Source organism: Populus alba, chromosome 8, assembly GCF_005239225.2.
Source record: "Populus alba chromosome 8, ASM523922v2, whole genome shotgun sequence".
NCBI classification, from domain to species: Eukaryota; Viridiplantae; Streptophyta; class Magnoliopsida; order Malpighiales; family Salicaceae; genus Populus; species Populus alba.
Window position 1 is genome coordinate 987,165 of NC_133291.1, and position 19,420 is coordinate 1,006,584.

The following is a 19,420-nucleotide window of genomic DNA, read 5'->3' on the forward strand; positions in this document are numbered from 1 at the left end:
AGGTCCTTTAGTCCAAACAAAAAGGCTTTTTTAAACGTCATTAAAAACAAATGGAAAGTTCTTGAAAGTATGTTTTTTTATATTAAAATAAAACTTAATCTTGGTACGTGAGAAAATGCAGAGATGATTACGGAAGAGGATGAGAAAAAGTTGATCAATTATTACGGAGTGGGCAACAACGGGGAGACCGGGAGGCACCTGAAGGATAAAAGGATAGGTTTTGATTTTCACGTGACAGCGTGCTGGCAGAATGAAGCCATTATCTGTAGAGTTTCATAAACATCATGTTCTTTTTGGTCCAATCGTTCATACCTTGTGTATCCAAACACACTGGCCTTTTTCTCTTTGTTCACAGAAGACACAAACCAGTGATGCTCTTTCCTGTTTACATAGTATAAGGCTTAAACGGGAGAGCTCTCAGGGGACGAGGACACATATACCAGTTAAGATTGTGGCTGTCCGGCAGCCGTCCCTCCAGCATTTGCAATCCTGACAGTCCACACAATTCAATTATTTTCGAGTATTGATGAATCACTCCCTATTGCCCCCAATCAAAGATAAAGTTTGACCCCCAACGGGTCCTTCGGATAAAAAAATTCAAGTTGATCTGACCATATTTCATTCAATCATCCAATCGAGCTGTTGATAAATAAGTGCCCCAAGTTTTACAAGATTAATGCCCAACAAGATTTGAAATGCACTAGGTCACCAATCAACCTACCAAACCAGGTCAATCGCAACTGATGAACAGCTGCCTTAATGGTCGTTCCAGTATCCATCCCATGATCAGGGGGCATAACAAAAATTATTCCCAAAGATGGGGAGAATAAACCAACAAGCTTGCAATCCCTCAAATTCTGATGCGGTGCATCAGTGTTGCTCCTTAAGGGCCAACCCTGTACAGCTGTACAAGCGTAGGCAACTACTGCGCAGAAAATATAAGGCATCCAGATAAGTGTAAGATTTTAGTGTAGAGCACTGAAAGTGTCTGGAAACAGGAAAAAATTACAGTTAACTTCACTTATCATAGATAACAATGAAAGATGCTATTACAGTTCAAAAATACACGTTCCTACAATACATGAAGCGAATTGCTTCATTTTTCCAGCGGTCAAGTGTCACAGTCAGTCGTAATCAGAGTTGTTTAAAGGGGTAAGCTGCAAAACCAAGCTGAGCCGAACCAAAAACAAAATGCCAGCTCTAATAAAAATATCCTTCAAGCGCATCCCCCTTGGCCCTCACAGTCTGTTGGGATGAGGTGAGCAAATTAATTTATCTTGTAACAAAAGACGTAGCCAGGCCTGAAAGCAAGAGTTAAATAACAAGAAGAGCAGAGTGACAAAAGGTATGTACCTTCAATTAGACTGAGCACACACATACCCAACTCTGACGATTCTTTTTCATCATCATCAGTGACAAAACAGAGCTATTGTACATTCATCTGCCAAGCCCTTGAGCTTCTTCATCTTTCACCACATGAAGAAGCCTCAAGCAAAACCAAGACTGGTGGAATGGATCAGCGTCTGTTCATGAGAAAAAGTGTCCACTCCAATCCAACTCGGTTCTCTATGCCTGCACTCCTGCCAGTTCGTATATGATTCAGAGTTGAATCAGCTCATCAATATTTCATGCCTATGTTCCGGCTGGCAGGGTGCAGGCATGGCCCAAGCCCCTCAACGGGGCCGGGCTAAACCAAAACTTGCATCAGGTTGCTGTTGATGAGACTGTACATGCACAGAGATGAAAAAAAATTGACACCACAACCAAAATCCAACAATTGTGAACAGAAGCAGTAATAATCACATCGAGTGCAAGTCACTAAACCAAATTTACTAAAGGGAGAAATTTATCATCATCAAACAGCTCGGGTCATTCATGGTGATAATCCAAACTTTCCCCCATTTCTTTCTTTCTTTAGGGAAGGAAGAGAGATTCATTTCAGACATTGCATACGATGAGATAGACACCTTTGGTCAAACAGATATGACAAGAAAGATCACATGTGATTGCAAATATGATTAATGAGTAGAATATTAAGGAAGCGTTTGGAAACGCGGTTGAAACCGCATTCCCATAAAATTAAAAAAAAAAAATTTTTGCTAAAATTTAATACGGTTTGTATGTTTTGGATCGTTTTAATGTACTGATGTCAAAAATGATTTTTAAAAAATGAAAAAACATCATTGGCATGCATTTCATCACGAAAAGTTATTTGAAAAGCAACCGCTACCACACTGCCAAACATACTCTAATTGTAGGGTCATCAAACTACAGAAATATCTCAAAAAAACTAGGGAAACTAAAAACATTCATCTTACTATTGTACCAAAAGCCCCCTTTCGTTTCAAAAAGAAGAGATTTTTCAACTAATACTAGGAAAATAGAGCCATTCTAATTGCCATACCTGTGAAAAAGGCTGAACATGTTCATGAGGATGGATGAAAGGCATTCCTGGGTGTTGACATGGATACTGAGAGGAATGCAGATAAATGGCAGGTGTGGAGCGCGCACCAACATGATTCGGATTAAACAGAGGTATAAGAGTATCAGGATGACCATACCCAATCCCTGCAGGGGTTGATGGTGCGGTCCAGGGCCCTGGTACATGTTGAGGGAGAGGGTGAGGTTGGTGTTCTGTAGATATCTGAGATATGTGACGGGAACCAAGTTGTGGAAATTCGGTGTTGTAATTTAGTGCAGGAGTGTACATAGGCTGGACAGTGTAAGGTCCTCCCCCATTGAACCCAAAACCAGGGTCAAATCTTTGCATATACCTGGAAGAACATTTCATTGTAAATTTTCTCTATTAAACAAAAATAAATCAAGCTCATTGATGTTGTGAGGTAATTAACATCACAAGCACGAGAAATTAATTTCCAGATCTAGACTAGATTAAGTAATTTGCAATCTTAAACAGGTAGGTGCTCAAATTATTTACTTCAAAAATAATCATACTTAACACTACATATACATGTTTTTAGGTATTCCTTTCTCTCATATACAGTATCAATATTGGAAGACAATTTTGGTTCCATCAAAAGCTAGTCCTCGTTTTCATTGGCCATGAGCCACTAATTCTATCATAGCATTGCAAATCATGAAATTCCCATCAAAAGGACAGACATTGAACATTTTAGCGTGGAAAAGGAGGGAATTCAACTTGCCAGAGAAGTTACACAGCCAAAATCAGTGAAGACATGCCATCCTAAAAATTCTTGAGAAGCTAAAATGCAATTGAATCTCAGGAACAATTTACAGCATTGTTTTACTGTGACACCCTAAAATTTGCTTTCAACTATAATTGATGATTTCCTTAAAATAATGTAAGATTACAGAAAATTAAGGGACAAAAGCCAAAGAACAATTTAACTAGGTGAAGTAGGATAACTTTTGCATAATTAAGTAGGTGGGGGACAAGTTTTGGCATGTCATGCTTATGAGGTGTCAAAAGGAAGGTAGAGAGGTGCTTTCTGTCAGAATTTGCAAAAGAAAACCATGAACAAAATACCTGTCATAGCTTCGATCATAGTCGGGGTCCTTCCGATCAACCTCACGGTCCCGAAATATGGCTACCCTATTGTTTGGTCTATATCTACCAACTGGCTCCTTCTCGATTCTTGTTCTAGCTAATGTTGTTGATCTACTGTTACTTGTGGAAGATTCAATTAAACCCCGTCCAGAGCTTAAATCAGGAATACCCGGAGCAGATTTCTCTTCTGACTTTGATATACCAAATGTACCGTGCTGGGAACAATCCTGCGACCTTGGTTCAATGTCCGGTTTCCCAATAGTGCCACCAATGGAACTACTAGAGTTAAATATCCGTTCACGTGCCTTGTTGTACTCCTCTTTTCTTTCCTCCACACTTTTGGAATTATTTGTCTTCAATGAATTTGAATTGTTGGCAGTTTGAGACCCTTTTTGTGGCCTCTGTTTAATTGCAACCTTAACAGTATCACCGTCTTCTGATGGCAAACTCACAGGGATGTCAGCCAGGCGAATCAAGGGAAGCCTGCAGTTGGAAGTCTTGCAGACAATAATTCTGGAGCCAGAGCCATCAGGTAAACTATTGTCTAACAAAACCATTGATTGCAGTGAGTAATGCTGTGCTACACGATGTGCTGCCAGCCTTAAATATGAAGTAGGCAACTGTTGAAACTCTAGTTGTTGTTGGTTTGGATCACGGATAAACTTCTCTATGTCTTGTTCCATCCGCAAAACTAAAAAACAGAGATTACATGTCTTTACTCGGATAAAGAAAAAAGGATACAAGGGATGCTCAAAACCACTTAAAAAGGACAGAAATGATGTGAATAAAGACAACCAGCAGGTCATCCTTCTGCTCTCATAATGCTGAACTTTGCATAAAGAGAAGCAAGGAACTCGTAAGATCGTTATAATTATATTACAATCATTAACAACTGCATCTTTTAAAAAAACCCCTTGTCAAGCCTAATTTCACTAAGAAATTGTAACCCCTAAATTATTCAAGAATCTGGGTTGAAACCAGCCTGATATTCTATTCATAACCCTAGCCTATCCCAACCCCTCCCCTCCCCAAAAATAAATCTGACGAAAAGAAAGCACTCTGTAGATCTACCAGAACTCCATCTAGTTAATTATTAAGAAAATCACCCACCGAAGTCTCCCTCTCGTGCAATCAAACAAAAACCACCAGAAAATTTCCTTAAACACAACACTCCCTGAAAGTTTCAAATAGAACAATTTCCTACTCCTATATTCTCACCATCACCATACATCTAGAATTGTCACTTTCTTCAAAGGTCAATACTCAATTCCCGCACAATAACTGACCCTGACACGCTAAGCACGTTTACAACCCAGTGAAAAACACCAACACACAAAATCTTCAGCAAAATCAACACCACTTCACATATTACGAAAACCTTATCCAGCTAAATTCACGCAAATAAACAAATTAATTAATTAAAAAACTCACTTGAGAGGCGTTCGCGAGTGTTCTGCAAGGCCTCAAGGAGAAACTGGTCGACTTGATTAGCAACATCATCCGTCACTTTCTCACCCGGACCCAAAGAACCCGGACCCGAACCCGAGCGAGGGAGCTGATCTTGAGGCTGTTGATGTTTAGTCTCTTTATTCAGAGACAAACGATTCATCGTCTGGTCTAGATCAGCCACCTCCCATGACTCGGGGGCTCCGAGATCCTCCTCCGCCACCACAGAGCCCTCCATGACCACAGCAGATAGGCCTGAACAGAGAGGAAACAAAAGAGAAGGAATAATTGTCAGGGTTTGTGCGATTGAATTGTAATAGTCATCAAATCAGGGTTTGTTAAAGGGGGGCGATTGATTTCATGTGGATTTAGGTTAGGGTTTGTGATTTGGTGATTTTGTTTTTCAGAGAAATTTTTATCGAGAGGGAGAGATGGAGAGACGATAGGGTTTGACGATGGCAGGCTGGCGCGTGTTCTTTCAGTGCTAGCGATTTTATATTCTGTGTCACACGTGGCGCTTAAGAGGGTATTAGCTGTCGTTTTTAATTTTTTTTTATTTTAAAATATATCAAAATTTTATTTTTATTTCTTATTTTTTTTATTACACATTAAAAACAATCTAAAAATATAAAAAATTAATATTTAAAATTAATATTGAAATTAGTATAAAAAATAATCTGAATATAAAATTAAGACTATGACGATAACCTAGGGATACTTGAGGTTTGCTCAAATATACAATAAAAAGCTTTAAAATGTCAAAAATTATCCAATAATCCAAACGATTACTAAAGATTTGTTCGTTGATCGATGTATGTTGGGCTGGGAAACTTTATAAAAGCTGTTGTCCTACCCCGTCCTATTTATTTAACTTTATATCAAGGAAATCCAAAAAAAAAAAAATATTCAAGTTCCCATTGCATGAAAAGATAAACACCTTGCATATTTCACAATAAAAATATCAGACAATCCTTTATTATTTTGTTCAGATACGTGTTTAAAAGGATAGATAAAGTTAGCTTTAAAATTTTTATCATTTGCCCTCTTTGTTGCTCTTCATGGTTTAATAACACGGGATAGAATCACAATTTAGCATGATTTGGTAATTAAATACCTGTTTTTTTTTTTATGAAAATTACATTTTTTTATATTTTTTAAATAAAAGTTGATTAATAAGAGATATTTTTTAATTAAATAAAAATTTATCATGGTTTTTAGAAAAATATTTTTCTTTTATAAGAATACACTTTCAGAAGTCAATAAAAAATATATAAAAAATATTTTATTATTTATTAATTATAAAAAATTTGATCTTTATTTTTTATATAATTTTTTATTCATCAAAATTTGATTTAGTTTAATTTTATATAAATATTTTCTTTGTTTTTTTAGTAATTGTTTTTCTTATTCATTTATCAATTGAAATTCTTTTACATATAATATTTGGTCTTATTATTTTAATTATTTTATTTAAAATAATTTTTTTTAGTTTGATCATTATACAACTTTTTTATTCATCATATTTGATCTTTATTTTTTAATAAACTTGAAAAAAATAAAACACTAATAAATTATTTTTAACTTATTTTTTATGATATAGTTAAATAATAAAAAATATTTTTTAATTTATTTTTCATGACATCATTAAATATCAAAATATAATTTATTTTTTTTGAAATTTTCTCTCTATAAAAGCAACGTTTAAAATATAAATTAATTTTCAGTAAAATATTTAGCTGGAATTAGCCTTGGTGTAATAATAGATAGGGACTAAGTGAATGTTTGGGAATGTCGTGCAAACTGTATTTTCACAATTTTTTTTTTTTTGCTAAAATTTAATATGATTAATATATTTTGAATCATTTTGATATATTAATATTAAAAATAATTTTTAAAAAATAATAAAAATATTATTAATATATATTTTAATATATAAAAAATTATTTGAAAAGTGACGTAGACTTCACAAAACACAAGGATCAAAGCACACTTCCAAATTTCCAATTATGATCTCTTAAAATCAACGGTCCAAAACCACCCAACTCCCTGCCGCCAAAGCTGCTGATCTGTTGCCCAATTTCAATTTATCTACCCTCATTTATCCTCTTAATTACAATAACACCGCAACCATTAAAAAGCTCGAAGCTTTGCATCTCTCGGCAGCGATTTCCCATTCAAAACTGCACAACAGGAGAAAAACAATGAAGGGTTTTGGCAGGTTAATATCGCGAGCTTTGTTAAACCAAAAAAGATTCGAACTTTGCAGAGAAATCAATACTACATGTCGATTAACACCTTGCCGTTTTATACATGTTTCATCAGCAATGGCACCGTTCTTGCACAGCCGTGGTGGTGCTTTCTCTGAATGCAAGAAGTTGAAGTCTTCTTTGCACCCAGAGAAATGGACCCTTCTGACAGGTTGGTCTGTTTTGATTGAAATTATTGTTACTTTATGTTATTTCTACCTCGTGGTTTGAATTTTTATGTTTTATGTTAGTTGTTGTTTTAAGACATGTAAAGGGTCTTTTGTTTTAAGATAAGTAAAATGAGATGCTACAGATTTTATCTGAGGGTCATGGGATATGCTGTAAAGTTATGAATTCTAGAGGTTACAATGCTTTTTTCTGGCCTTGTAATTAAAGACTCAGTGGAGTTAATTAAGCGGAGTTGTGATGGTCGGTGCAGCGCAGAGGAGGACATTGTTTATACAAACCCAGTCCACACCGAATCCATTATCCCTTATGTTTCATCCTGGGAAGCCAATTATGGATGTAGGGAGTGCGGATTTCCCAAATGCTCGTTCAGCTATGAATTCTCCGTTGGCGAAATCTATTTACGAAATTGACGGTAAGATAGAATTGGTTTTGTTCTTAGGCTAACCTTATGCTACAATTGTTTATAATTTTTTAATCTGTATCCTGTATTGTTTTTCCATAGGAATCAGTCGAGTTTTCTTTGGAGCTGATTTTGTCACCGTAACAAAGTCAGATGATGCTTCTTGGGAGTTCCTAGAACCTGAGATATTTGCAGCAATCATGGACTTTTATTCTTCTGGAGAACCTTTGTTTCAAGACTCAAAAACTGCTGCAACGAAGGACACGGCTATTAGCGAGGTATATCTTTAGTGTACTGATTTTCCAGCAGTCCACACAAATGAAGCTTTGCTTGTTCGGAGTATGCTTTTTCACATCTTTGTTATTTAAGCTTGCATTTCACATTGGGTGGTCCTTGGTATGTACTTATGTAGAAAAATCCAAGGTTAGGTTCCTACAGAAAGTTTCCCTTGGGCATGAACTTATAGCAAGGTGTAGCTATGCTCTCTTTCTAATTCCCCCCTCTCTCAGTTTCCCTTTTTCACGAGTCTAGCTCAGAGGTGGTGTTTGTTCATAGTTGTGTTGAGAAAATCCAAATGTTTGGAATAAGATATTTAATCAACATGGATGTAGCATGTTATGCAGTTTTTCAGTACCCATATGCCAAATATTATGTCATGAGCAATTGAATAGTGCTTTCATCCATTTTCTATGTATCTGGTATGAAGTTCAATAGATGTCTGCTGTTGTAGATTTCTGTAAAATAGCTGAATGTAGTTTATGTTTTCACTTGAAAGTAGCTGGGATTTTGGAGGATTTCATTGTTTATTCTCTAATGATCTTAACTAATTTAAATTGAGCATTAAGCACTCAATATGAAAATATTAATGCTTGTCAATACAGGACGACTCAGAAACTGTGACAATGATTAAAGAGCTGTTGGAGACTCGTATTCGACCAGCAGTGCAGGATGATGGTGGAGATATTGAGTATCGGGGTTTTGATGAGTAGGTTTTTCTTCTCATGGTTAAACATGTTCACAGCGTATTGAATGAGCAATCCACGTTGTTTCTTATAGTTAATTGAAATTTGTATTTTTTCTCTCTTTAGGGAAACTGGGATAGTCAAATTGACAATGCAAGGTGCATGCAGTGGCTGCCCGAGCTCTTCCGTCACTTTGAAATCTGGAATAGAGAATATGCTGATGCATTATGTACCAGAGGTAACAAGTGAAAATCATGTTTGAGATTTTCAATTGATGTAAAATTACAGTTTTTGTTTGAACTCTTATCGGGCTCTGCAGTAAAGTTCAAAACTTGGTGTGCATTCCTTAGTTGATTTCACTTTTTAAGGGTGGACTGTGTTTGCAATTTGCGTGTCTGTGAGTTTGCTATGTATTAACTTAAGCATGTATGAACAGAACTAAAGAATGAAACCGATGAAAACTAATGCCATGACAAGCTGCATATATTCATAAGTTATAGAACTTACCAGGCAAATGCTCATTTGGTGAAAGCATTAAAACCTGATTACAAAGCTTGGGGATAATGGAGATAAACTATGGCATAAATTGATTCTTGGCTAGTTCTTGAAGATATCCAGGGGTGCAGTTTCCTAACTATGTCCCTCCTGTGTTAAGTACACAATCTAGTTTGTGCTACTGTTTGAATAGATTATTATGTTCTGAAGTGCATTCTGACCAGCAATTAACATTTTTTTAAAAAAAAAAATTAGAAAGATGAGAGTGTCAACATGCATTTAGAAAGAGGGATGATGTTTAGAAAGAAATCGTGTTGAAGGGATTAATTGGGCTTAGAAATAATGAGAAAAACTGGACCATCTGCAAAGTGGATTCTATTGTTTCAGTCCATCTCTCTCTGTATAGGAAAATATGAGTACACATTTGCGCATCTCCTCTTTAATTGTGTGCTTCCAAACTTCTAGCTTCCTTGCTCGATAAGTTCTTTTGTTACCATACATGCCTCACTGTTGCTAGTGCCATTTCTTTAACGCTTTACATAGCCCATGATTTTGCTTGACATCATCTTTTGTTTCCCTGGCTGTTAATAGTTGATAAACTTGGGAGTGGGATTCAACTCTTTTTTCTTCCCATGCATTTCTGTCAATTAAACTCATGAAAATCTTCTGCATTCAGGTGAAAGGTGTGGAACAAGAATTGGATGCTGGAGATGAGGATGCAGCACTGGCAAGCCAGATAGAGTAGTCAAAGTCCTTTTTTCCCCTTCTCACATAACATGTCCTGATGTATAGTGGACCCTAAAAGAACAGAACTTCCCTACTTCCAGTATACCTCTCTGTACAGGAGCAAATAAAGTTCATGGGTTCAAATTAACTTGATATCAGTAGAGCAAATGTTATATTTTCATGTAAAATAAATATAATCGCAGCGCAAGAGCAAGAATGTAGAGCTGTATGAACACTGTATTACTTGCGGAAAATCGGTTTTTCTGTCATTTAATTTTGTTATTTTGGGACATTGTAAAAGAAGTTTCTGTATTTCTACTCTTGTTCTCTCAATCTTCCACTACCAATGACATTGATAAACTTCACTGCATGGATTGGGGTAGCAGTTGATGGATGGTTGAATTGCCTTGCCGTGTTTTTTGAGTCCGGCTTAGGGATGGCAGTTGATATTTATGGTCAGTTTATCTATTATCCATGTACAAACCCGAACCCATTTTGAATATGACTGGATATGGATTTTTAAATAACTGGGTTTGGATGGAATTGCTTCGAGGGCCATGAACTCAGTTTATTTTTATGCATCCACAAAAAAAGTCTGTTCCTGAAACTCATTATAAATAGGGATGGTAATGGTTCGGTGCCGTTTTTATTATACCCATAACATCATTTGTACACGACTCGCGTCTAGTTAAGTTCGGTAAGAAGTCTTCTTCACCTGTTAGATATTCATCGTGGAGATTAGATTATTAGATTTGTTTTATAGGATTTATCATAATTATATACATATGGTAAGAAGACCGGCTTTGTAAAACCAAATCAATTTTCACTAGATCGGTTTTGACTTCAATTAGATTAAAAATCCTAAACAAACTAAGTCAAGTTATGCCAATTCTCGGTGAAATTATCATCATATATAAAATGATAACATAAAAATGATAAATAAATCCTTGAACAAACAATTTTTTAAAGTCTACCTCATGAAATTTCTGTTTCTGGATATTTTTTAAAAATAATTTTGATTTTAAAAAGCTTTAAATTGATGTTTTTTAGTGATTTTTAATAATTTTAATATATTAATATAATTTTTTTTAAAAAAATATATCCTAAAATACATCAGCATACGGTTGTCTCTATCTCACTGAAAAAAATCAACTTTCTAGACCAGGAAACCTATCTAGAATCATGGGTTCATTGATGTCCTTCTTGAGCACATCTCATCACAAAAGAATGTGACTGCATAATAAAACTAACCATGTCGAAACAAATCATCACCTATAAGAATATACCCAAATGTTTACCTTAGGAAGCATATTCTTTTCTTTTTCCTACAGTGGCCAATACATAAATGCTTGGTGATGACTCTAAAAAGATGAAAAGGGACAGTGATTATTTGAAAGAGGAAACAAATAATAAGATCTTCTCACCACTTCTCTCTTTTTTTTTTCTTTGTTGCAATCCAAATCTTAACCTGACTTTATCTAACCACCGTCTCTTTGTCAATCTTCTAAAAAAAATCCTGTTTTGAGTTGTGTTTACTTTTAGTTAATGTTTTTTTTAGATTATTTTAATATACTAATATTAAAATATTATTTTAATATATTTTTTAAATAAAAATACAGTTAAATCAGGGCGTAACACTATTTTGATTTTTTAACATGCAATGCTAAAACAAATTTTCTATTTAAAAACAAATTTTCTATAATTAAATAATTCACCACGTGTAAAATCCCGAATTGAGGATCTCAATCTCAAAACATGTAAGGATTTCAATCTCCAATGGGGCCCACCACCGCTTTGTAATTATTGGCATTGATCGATGTAGGGCCAGGTAGTTGGTAGTGTTAAAGGTTTTTCAATACCGTAGTTTGCCGATTATCAAACATCCATTTCCATTCTTAACTCAATCTGTTTTTTTTATAACTCTAATAACAATGATGACTAGTAGGGGCCAGATGGGCTGATCCATGGCCATCTCATCACCAGTACTCTGTACTCCATCATCATCCACAGGCAAAGTAGACCCTCGACTCAAGACAAACTTAACCCAGCACGTGAATTCATGTTGCTAGCACAAGTTGTGTCTGAGAGTGCTTTAATTTCTGTTTTTAATCTTAATTTTTAAGTTTTCTTAATTTAAAACAACATTAAATTACTGTTTTTAGTGTTTTTTATAATTATAACATGTTGATGTTAAAAAAAAAATGTTAAAATATCTCATTTTAATATATCTTTGATGAACAACTAACCGTACAACACGATCTCAGTCAGAGACTTGATGGGTTTTGTCACCCTTTAAATACTGAAAGGAAAACCCTTTTCATGACCGTGTCAAAACTATAATTTTCATCTTGTATCCCTTTTTGTCACCATCTTTGGCAGGGTTAATTTCTTTTGTTTTTTGCAAGAAAAAAAGCCAGTGCTTAGTTCTTGGAGATATTAGTTATGGTGTTTAAGGACTGTGTTGGCGGGTTGAAAGAGCTTAGGCCTTTAGCACGCTTGTTGTTGCCACTATGTTTTCATTGGATCGCCGAGGAAATGACTGTTTCTGTTCTTGTCGATGTTGTTACTTCTGCTTTGTGTCCTGGTCAGACTACATGCTCCGAGGCTATTTACATCAGTGGTCTCCAACAAACGGTAACATAAGAAATGCTTGCTCTGCTTATTGTTTTTTACGATTGTTTGTTTGGTTTGCGAGAAAATGAAAGAAAACGGAAATAGGGTTTTTTGAATTTTGTGGTTCGTTTATGTGTTTTACGGCTTGGAGCTGATTAAGCACTAATTTTTATAATTTAAGAAGTTTTGCTAATTGGGTTTGTGGGAATTGCCAGTTTATCGGTTTTCATTTATTGGAAAAAAAACAAAGGTTTGAGAGGAAGGGAATGTATTCCTCATGTATGGTTACTAGGTAGCGGCAGGATCATTCTAGAATTTTGGGATTTACCCTTTTTTTCTCAACAATCGAGTCAGATATTCATTGTTTTCTATTATTTGGTTTGCACTTACCATGTGAATCTTTTGAGCCAATTAGGGCATGCTTGGGTTCACATTTGACGGTGATCATGATTTTGTGTTTCAGTAATGCTAAATAGGGTAATTAGAATTCAGGTGAAGAAATTTGCAGTGTGTAGTTTTCATGTTTAACCCAGCACTCAAAACTGATTGATTACAAAACAGGATTGAAATTTCAAGCAAGAGATGATTCCTTTTGCTTGTAGGTGGTTGGAATTTTCAAGATGGTGGTATTACCACTCCTAGGCCAGCTTGCAGATGAATATGGGCGTAAACCGCTTCTCCTCATTACTGTATCAACATCCATATTCCCTTTTGGTATGTTCCAGATGAGCATTTCTGATCAGAAACTAGGATTTATGGAAGGCTTGTACATTCTACTTGGAATACTGAATTCATTGTTATGGATATATGCAGCGAAGCAACACACAGTCTTAACTTATTTGAAGGTTCACACGTACACACTGCAACCAAGATTATTCTGCTGATTTTTTAATTTTATTTTCTATTTTCCTTTTCTATTGTTTCAGCTGTGCTTGCCTGGAACCAATCGAGGGGATCTGTGTATGTGTACTATGTGCTCCGGACAATTTCATTTATTATAAGTCAAGGAAGTATTTTCTGCATTGCTGTTGCTTACGCGGTATGAGTTTTCAACCAAAAAAATAAAAAAATAAATCGTGTCATGGTTAAGGATACTGGGGCATCACAGTTTCATCCCTTTGGTAGGCAGATATTATCGAAGAAGGAAACAGGGCTGCAGCATTTAGTTGGATCACTGGTTTCTTTTCTGCTTCTCATGTCTTAGGCAATCTTCTGGCACGTTTTCTTCCTGAGAAATACATTTTTGTGGTAAGTAGGTTCTCTGGGATTTTCAAGCTAGCTAGCAGCATGGTTTTTTCATACTCATCTGTTGATTTATATTTATTTTTTTATTTACTTTATTTTTGTACTCTAGAAATCATCTGCAATCATCATTTGATAAAATTAAGCCTTTTGTTTCAGGTTTCAATTGCTTTCTTGATCTTTAGTCCAGTTTATATGCATTTTCTTCTAGCTGAAACGGTTGAACGGGTTCCAAAGAGGGATCGAGATTCAACCTTCTTGACTAACATAATAAATGTTGCCCACAAAAGATACGAATCAATGAGAGATGCTGCAGCTGTAGTGTTTGAGAGGTACTTGCTCCTCTTCAAATACATTCATTTATTTTGTCCTGCTGCATTATTTTTGTTTTTTGAGCAAAGCAACATTCTTTTACCTTTCATTTTTTCAGCCCTACACTTAGAGGCATTTCGTTTGTTTCCTTCTTCTATGAGCTGGGAATGTCTGGCATCAGCTCAGTTTTACTCGTAAGTTCCCTTTATGTCTACCCTTATTTAAATCTTGATTATCAGAGAAATTAAACCCTTGGAAAACAAGGACTGGCCTTAATTGTAATGTTCTTTGGTGGCGCATATCTACTATGTTCTCTATCCTATTTAGATCCCCTGATTGCTTGTAACCTACCTATGCAGTTCTATCTGAAGGCAGTGTTTGGTTTTAACAAGAATCAATATTCGGAAATCCTGTCGATGGTAGGAATCGGTGCAATCTTTTCTCAGGTATGACATGGAGATAATCTTTCTGTTGTTTCATTTACTAATCTAAAGGGATTACTGTGCTTAAATAAATAAAAATTGCTGGGCTCTTTCTTTGGAAACATGTAAATCAAACGCTTTATATGTGGTCCCTTTATTCGTTGTTCTCAGCTCATCATAGGATCTCAATGGAATTTCAATGAACTTGAGAGATTCTGTTGCCTAACATATGTTTGTTTTGTGTCTGGTGTCTAGATTTTGGTGCTTCCTCTTCTCAATCCATTGGTCGGAGAGGGAGGGATATTATCTCTAGCCTTACTTGCATCAATAGCTTATGTAAGTTGCCACTCCCAACCATCTCAGCAACCAATGCACATGTTGAGAAATAGAAAGAAAATTCTAACGGGTGCTTTTTCTCTGAACAGGGTTTGCTCTATGGCCTGGCGTGGGCATCTTGGGTATGTACATTTCGCCTAATTCCTAAGAGTTAGTTTGCCCTTGACACTTTTGAAAAAATAAAAAAAATTCTATCCTGAACCAACACTTCGCATCTCTGGGGCAACCGCTTTATTTAAACGAGTATACAAAGTTCTTTATACATTTTTTATTGCCCAATGCAGGTGCCATACTTGAGTGCCTCGTTTGGAGCCATTTATATCCTCGTGAAGCCTGCTGTAAGTACTATGATCCTCACTCTCTTTTCTTCTGAACATCAGAGAAGAAGGGTCATCACTGACTACTTTAATTGTGTTGTTGTTTATGTTCTGAATTGCTTGACGTGCAGACTTATGCTATTATTTCCAAAGGTTCAAGCTCAATGAATCAGGTTTGCAAAACTAGCGCAGTCTGGCATGAACATTTAGTATTTTCTGCCTCCTAAGAGCAGATTTGCCAACTTTTGATTGCTGGCAGAAGCAGCTTTGCAGTGCGTCCTTTCTTAATTTGAGGCTCAAGCTAGAGTTTGCATTACGAGTCTCTGAAAGTGCTTTTAAACGTCTGCATATTTGTGAATGACCTATATCCATTGCTTACATGTTCTAGTACACTGGTTTATTGCAGGGAAAAACACAGGGATTTGTTGCTGGTGTCCAGTCAATAGCAAGTTTCTTATCCTCTCTCGCGATGAGTCCATTGACTTGTGAGTCTCCGATGTCAACATTCTTTCTTTGGTTATTACAACAAGCATTCCATCTTGCTTGCTCATTGATGAATTTTGTTTCAGCATGGTTCCTATCGAGCACTGCCCCTTTCGACTGTAAAGGTTTCAGCATTATAGTTGCTTCAGTGAGCATGGTAAGGCCCTGCACAACCTCACCCTCCATCGCCCTTTCTCCTTTTCTCCCAACTAACCACCAACTATTCTGTTTTCTCAGATGATTGCTTTATGCTTTGCTTGCCTTCTTAAGCCGGACGAAAAGTTGAGCCATGACCCGGAAGACGAAATCGAAGCTCCACTCCTACGTGAAAGTTAACCGAGTGCCAAACTAGATAGCTTATTATTCTTCACAGCCAGATCATGTACATGTCAAGCATTTCTTGCATATATAATAAACTAATTGTCAATGAAATTAAAAACTTCCCTGGCAAAATTTCTTCTCTTATGCCTTTAACAACATCTCAAATCTGCGTACGGCATACCTCTGCACTCCAGTAAATGAAGAATGACCCAAGGCCTAACTGTCCATTGACATGACTAGGAACATAAAGTTTTGGACATCCCTTTTTTTTTCAAGTTTCAATTGTCAGGACATCCTCAGACTAGATTTCAAGCGCTCAAATTTTTTTCTTAACCTTTCTTTGGATATAAACTTGAGATGATAACATTGGTTAGGTTCAATAGTAAAGTTTCGAACTCCATGACTATGCTTTCTAGGAACAATTTATTACTATTTTTTTCAAAATAAAATGATATTATTTTTAGATATATATATTTTTTAAAAAACTAAAATGTATCGCGGTGTTATTTTAGATTAAAAAAAAAAATGATTATGCTAACTGTACATTACCAGTCAGGTTTAATCGCCATTACTAAAATGACCCATTCGAAGAGAAACCACTAGTCACTTTGCAAATCAACTTCTCTCAAGTCTCACCCATCGGGGCAGAGAGGCTCTTCGTTTGACATGGTCATTAACGACCATCATTCATTCGAAGCGCCTAAAAAATATCAAAGGCAGATAGATTCTGCTACTGCTATCACAACATTGAACAGCAAACAACAATAGCCTGAGCTTGGTCTGGTCTGTAATGAAACCTTAGAGAGCCATGGAAACACTCTCTCCTTCATTATCCATCTCCAGTCTCACCTCCATATCCAAGAAACTCCCGGTTAAAGCTTCAAGTTTCAAACTTTACAGCCCTATAAAGAACAAGAACCACTTAAAAACCCTTTCTTTATCTTCTTCTTCATTCATTTCTTGCATTTCTTTATCAACAAAAGCCACAACAACATCAACATGTACTCCAACTTCAACTAAAACTAACAAACACTGGATGATTCTAATGGAAAGTCCCCCAAAGGGTGTCAATTCAAAACCAGAAATCATTGATTACTACGTCAAGACTCTAGAGAGAGTAATAGGCAGGTCAGTTGGGGGGGGGGAGGGTTGTTTGTGTTTTTAACGATGACCCATTTTGGTATCTGTTGTTTTTTTGGCCTCAAGTTTGTTGCTTTATTGGTTTTGAACAGTGAGAAGGATGCTCAAATGTGTATGTATGATTCTTCTTGTGACACTCGTTTTGGGTTTTGTTGCGATGTTGATGAAGATGCTTCCCTTGAACTTGCCAGTAAGTTTCTTTCTCTTTTGGCGCCAATGTATTGAGAATTATGATACTAACGCAAAAATTGTGGATTTTGAGATGTTTCCTGATTGTTATGGATGTGTCTGTTGTAGGGCTGCCTGGGGTTATATCAGTTAGGCCTGACCCGGATTATAATTCCGCGGAAAAAGATTATAGTTTAGGTGTCAGGTTGAGTACATTATCAAATCCACAAATTGGAAGCAATTTGTTGTTTCCTGCAGGGAATACAAAACATTGGCTGGTTAAAATTGATAAGCCAGCAGTTGGAGTTGTTACAAAGGCACAAATGGTTGATTATCATGCTCAAATTCTAACCAAGGTCATGGGAAAGTAGGTGTTAATGTTTGAGAAATAATGCAATCTACTTGCTGTTATATACCATGAAAGTGAAAATTTGATTTCTTTTGCAGCGAGAAGGATGCTCAAATGTGTATATATCATGTTTCATGGCAATCGAATTTTGGGTTCTGTTGTGAACTTGACGAGGAATGTGCACAGGAACTAGCTGGTTAGTTTGTTCCCTTTGAATTGAAATTTTGTTTGGCATTTCGTGTTCTGTTTAATGACATACCGTTCTGTGTTTTTAGGTGTCCCTGGTGTTTTATCTGTTCAGCCAGATAAGAATGTTGAGTCAGAAAACAAGGATTATGGAGGTTTGTTACTTTCTTTTTAGCACTAAGATTGCTAGTGGTATATACGCAATTGTCAGTTTTATGAAACTAGCATCTGGATTTGCTGCTGGATGTTGAGTTATGATACCGTTATTTGAGTTTTCAGAAAAGCCCATTGTCAATATTTTGCGTTTAATGTGATTGCAAATTTATTCCATGGCAAATGGTTCTTCTGTAATGTTAACACGTAATTGTCCAGGCGATCACATAATCAATTCAGCAGATTCTTCAGAAGCAAGTCAGATAACTCCTGTAAAAACAAAGAAACTTTTTATTACTGGTATGTTGCATCTTCAAATCAAATTCTAATGACCTTATGATCTCCATCTCTTTTCTTTTGCGTCTAAAATACTTGACTGCAAGATAGCAAAAGTTTTTTTTGCACGCAAAATCTCAATATTGGCCTCCTATGAAATTTGCATGATACACATTTGTCTGATTAGCTAGCTTTGTGATTGATTCACGTGCTTGGCAATCTGTGTTCCGAGCAGGTCTGTCATTTTATACTTCTGAGAAAACCTTGCGCGCAGCATTTGAGGGCTTTGGTGAGCTTGTCGAAGGTATGCCATGCCTTCTGTAATTTGTTGACATCTATGTTGCTGTTGTGTCCGGACAGTTGAAATAATGGCATTATATTCCTTACAGTTAAAATAATAATGGACAAGATTTCTAAGAGGTCCAAGGGATATGCATTTGTAGAGTACAGGACAGAGGAGGCTGCAAGTGCAGCCCTCAAGGAGATGAATGGCAAGGTAGGTGTCATACAAGTCCTTGTTTCTCTTCATTTGTATTTTAACCGTCCAAGCAGTCAGGCTGACCTTCATTCTGTCAACCCTAATTGCAGATCATCAATGGTTGGATGATTGTTGTTGATGTTGCCAAAAGCAACCCACCAAGATACAGCAGGGGTCAACCAAGACCAACAGCCTGAGAGAGAGGGAGGAGGCATCAGCCCTTCTGGTGGTGGATCATTATAATTGCCAGCCACGTGAAATTGAGCACTGCATTCTTGGTTCTCAGGAAAACTGTAGTCATTTCGTCATCTTGCCATGGTAAATTTGTTATTAAAGATCGATCAATATTCTTATCTAACATTGATTTTTGCTGCATATGTTTCCTAATTTCTTTTATGGTTCAAAGCCGAAGAATCTCTGCTGTTCCATTGTATAAAGTAATAAGATATGCATCGAGTAGTTGTCACCCTAGCACCTTTACATAGTTTTACTGGGATATGCAAAATCCATATCAAAAGTCATGTTTTTGTCTCCTTTAGCAGTATTTCATAGGCAAATTTCATCCTCATCTTTTTACTATCTAACTGGGGTATTTTGTTTTCGAAGATTGTGTATTTATATATTGATTTCC

General features: G+C 36.2%; 4 protein-coding genes across 10 annotated transcripts; 3 read left to right on the forward strand and 1 right to left on the reverse strand.

Moving 5' to 3' along the window:
• Positions 1 to 592: 592 nt before the first annotated feature.
• On the reverse strand, positions 593 to 5,449 carry LOC118045134 (uncharacterized). 3 transcript variants are annotated; one of them, XM_073410795.1, is made up of 6 exons: positions 4,961 to 5,449; positions 3,509 to 4,220; positions 2,405 to 2,774; positions 1,354 to 1,724; positions 1,054 to 1,245; positions 593 to 922 (listed from the first exon to the last, which is right to left on the reverse strand). In XM_073410795.1, the coding sequence occupies exons 1-4, from the start codon at positions 5,211 to 5,213 to the stop codon at positions 1,674 to 1,676; spliced, it is 1,386 nt and encodes a 461-aa protein (XP_073266896.1). In that variant the 5' UTR covers positions 5,214 to 5,449; the 3' UTR covers positions 593 to 922; positions 1,054 to 1,245; positions 1,354 to 1,673. The 3 variants fall into 3 exon arrangements, with proteins under 3 accessions (XP_073266896.1, XP_073266895.1, XP_034909582.1); XM_073410794.1 differs by having other exon boundaries at positions 593 to 925; XM_035053691.2 differs by lacking the exon at positions 593 to 922 and having other exon boundaries at positions 953 to 1,245.
• A 1,655-nt stretch (positions 5,450 to 7,104) lies between these two features.
• LOC118045212 (nifU-like protein 4, mitochondrial) lies at positions 7,105 to 10,305 on the forward strand. 2 transcript variants are annotated; one of them, XM_073410822.1, is made up of 7 exons: positions 7,105 to 7,193; positions 7,298 to 7,393; positions 7,661 to 7,822; positions 7,913 to 8,088; positions 8,692 to 8,795; positions 8,899 to 9,010; positions 9,944 to 10,305. In XM_073410822.1, the coding sequence occupies exons 2-7, from the start codon at positions 7,300 to 7,302 to the stop codon at positions 10,010 to 10,012; spliced, it is 717 nt and encodes a 238-aa protein (XP_073266923.1). In that variant the 5' UTR covers positions 7,105 to 7,193; positions 7,298 to 7,299; the 3' UTR covers positions 10,013 to 10,305. The 2 variants fall into 2 exon arrangements, with proteins under 2 accessions (XP_073266923.1, XP_034909682.1); XM_035053791.2 differs by having other exon boundaries at positions 7,107 to 7,393.
• Positions 10,306 to 11,884: 1,579 nt separating this feature from the next.
• LOC118045195 (uncharacterized) lies at positions 11,885 to 16,178 on the forward strand. 4 transcript variants are annotated; one of them, XM_035053763.2, is made up of 14 exons: positions 11,894 to 12,627; positions 13,209 to 13,320; positions 13,533 to 13,645; positions 13,732 to 13,854; positions 14,008 to 14,180; positions 14,279 to 14,354; positions 14,520 to 14,606; positions 14,838 to 14,918; positions 15,008 to 15,040; positions 15,203 to 15,256; positions 15,367 to 15,408; positions 15,642 to 15,720; positions 15,805 to 15,875; positions 15,956 to 16,178. In XM_035053763.2, exons 1-14 carry the CDS (start codon positions 12,436 to 12,438, stop codon positions 16,052 to 16,054), a joined length of 1,335 nt encoding a protein of 444 aa, XP_034909654.1. In that variant the 5' UTR covers positions 11,894 to 12,435; the 3' UTR covers positions 16,055 to 16,178. The 4 variants fall into 4 exon arrangements, 3 of the variants coding, with proteins under 3 accessions (XP_034909654.1, XP_034909655.1, XP_073266954.1); XM_035053764.2 differs by having other exon boundaries at positions 12,492 to 12,627; positions 13,168 to 13,320; XM_073410853.1 differs by having other exon boundaries at positions 12,603 to 12,627; positions 13,209 to 13,451.
• Positions 16,179 to 16,594: 416 nt separating this feature from the next.
• Positions 16,595 to 19,394, forward strand: LOC118045160 (organelle RRM domain-containing protein 1, chloroplastic). Its single transcript, XM_035053716.2, has 9 exons — positions 16,595 to 17,167; positions 17,272 to 17,369; positions 17,477 to 17,714; positions 17,795 to 17,892; positions 17,972 to 18,037; positions 18,255 to 18,335; positions 18,547 to 18,615; positions 18,701 to 18,807; positions 18,900 to 19,394. Exons 1-9 carry the CDS (start codon positions 16,848 to 16,850, stop codon positions 18,984 to 18,986), a joined length of 1,164 nt encoding a protein of 387 aa, XP_034909607.1. The 5' UTR covers positions 16,595 to 16,847; the 3' UTR covers positions 18,987 to 19,394.
• The last annotated feature ends 26 nt before the right edge of the window (positions 19,395 to 19,420 follow it).

Coding starts and splice junctions, on each gene's coding strand:
- LOC118045134 (XM_073410795.1), bottom strand. CDS start 5,213: ATGGAGGGCTCTGTGGTGGCGGAGGAGGATCTCGGAGCCCCCGAGTCA. Junction 4,221..4,960: donor CACTCGCGAACGCCTCTCAA/GTGAGTTTTTTA, acceptor TCTGTTTTTTAG/TTTTGCGGATGGAACAAGAC. Junction 2,775..3,508: donor TATGATCGAAGCTATGACAG/GTATTTTGTTCA, acceptor ATGTTCTTCCAG/GTATATGCAAAGATTTGACC.
- LOC118045212 (XM_035053791.2), top strand. CDS start 7,177: ATGAAGGGTTTTGGCAGGTTAATATCGCGAGCTTTGTTAAACCAAAAA. Junction 7,823..7,912: donor ATCTATTTACGAAATTGACG/GTAAGATAGAAT, acceptor GTTTTTCCATAG/GAATCAGTCGAGTTTTCTTT. Junction 8,796..8,898: donor GAGTATCGGGGTTTTGATGA/GTAGGTTTTTCT, acceptor TTCTCTCTTTAG/GGAAACTGGGATAGTCAAAT.
- LOC118045195 (XM_035053763.2), top strand. CDS start 12,436: ATGGTGTTTAAGGACTGTGTTGGCGGGTTGAAAGAGCTTAGGCCTTTA. Junction 13,855..14,007: donor CTGAGAAATACATTTTTGTG/GTAAGTAGGTTC, acceptor CTTTTGTTTCAG/GTTTCAATTGCTTTCTTGAT. Junction 15,876..15,955: donor TAGTTGCTTCAGTGAGCATG/GTAAGGCCCTGC, acceptor CTGTTTTCTCAG/ATGATTGCTTTATGCTTTGC.
- LOC118045160 (XM_035053716.2), top strand. CDS start 16,848: ATGGAAACACTCTCTCCTTCATTATCCATCTCCAGTCTCACCTCCATA. Junction 17,715..17,794: donor CTAACCAAGGTCATGGGAAA/GTAGGTGTTAAT, acceptor TTTCTTTTGCAG/CGAGAAGGATGCTCAAATGT. Junction 18,808..18,899: donor TCAAGGAGATGAATGGCAAG/GTAGGTGTCATA, acceptor CCCTAATTGCAG/ATCATCAATGGTTGGATGAT.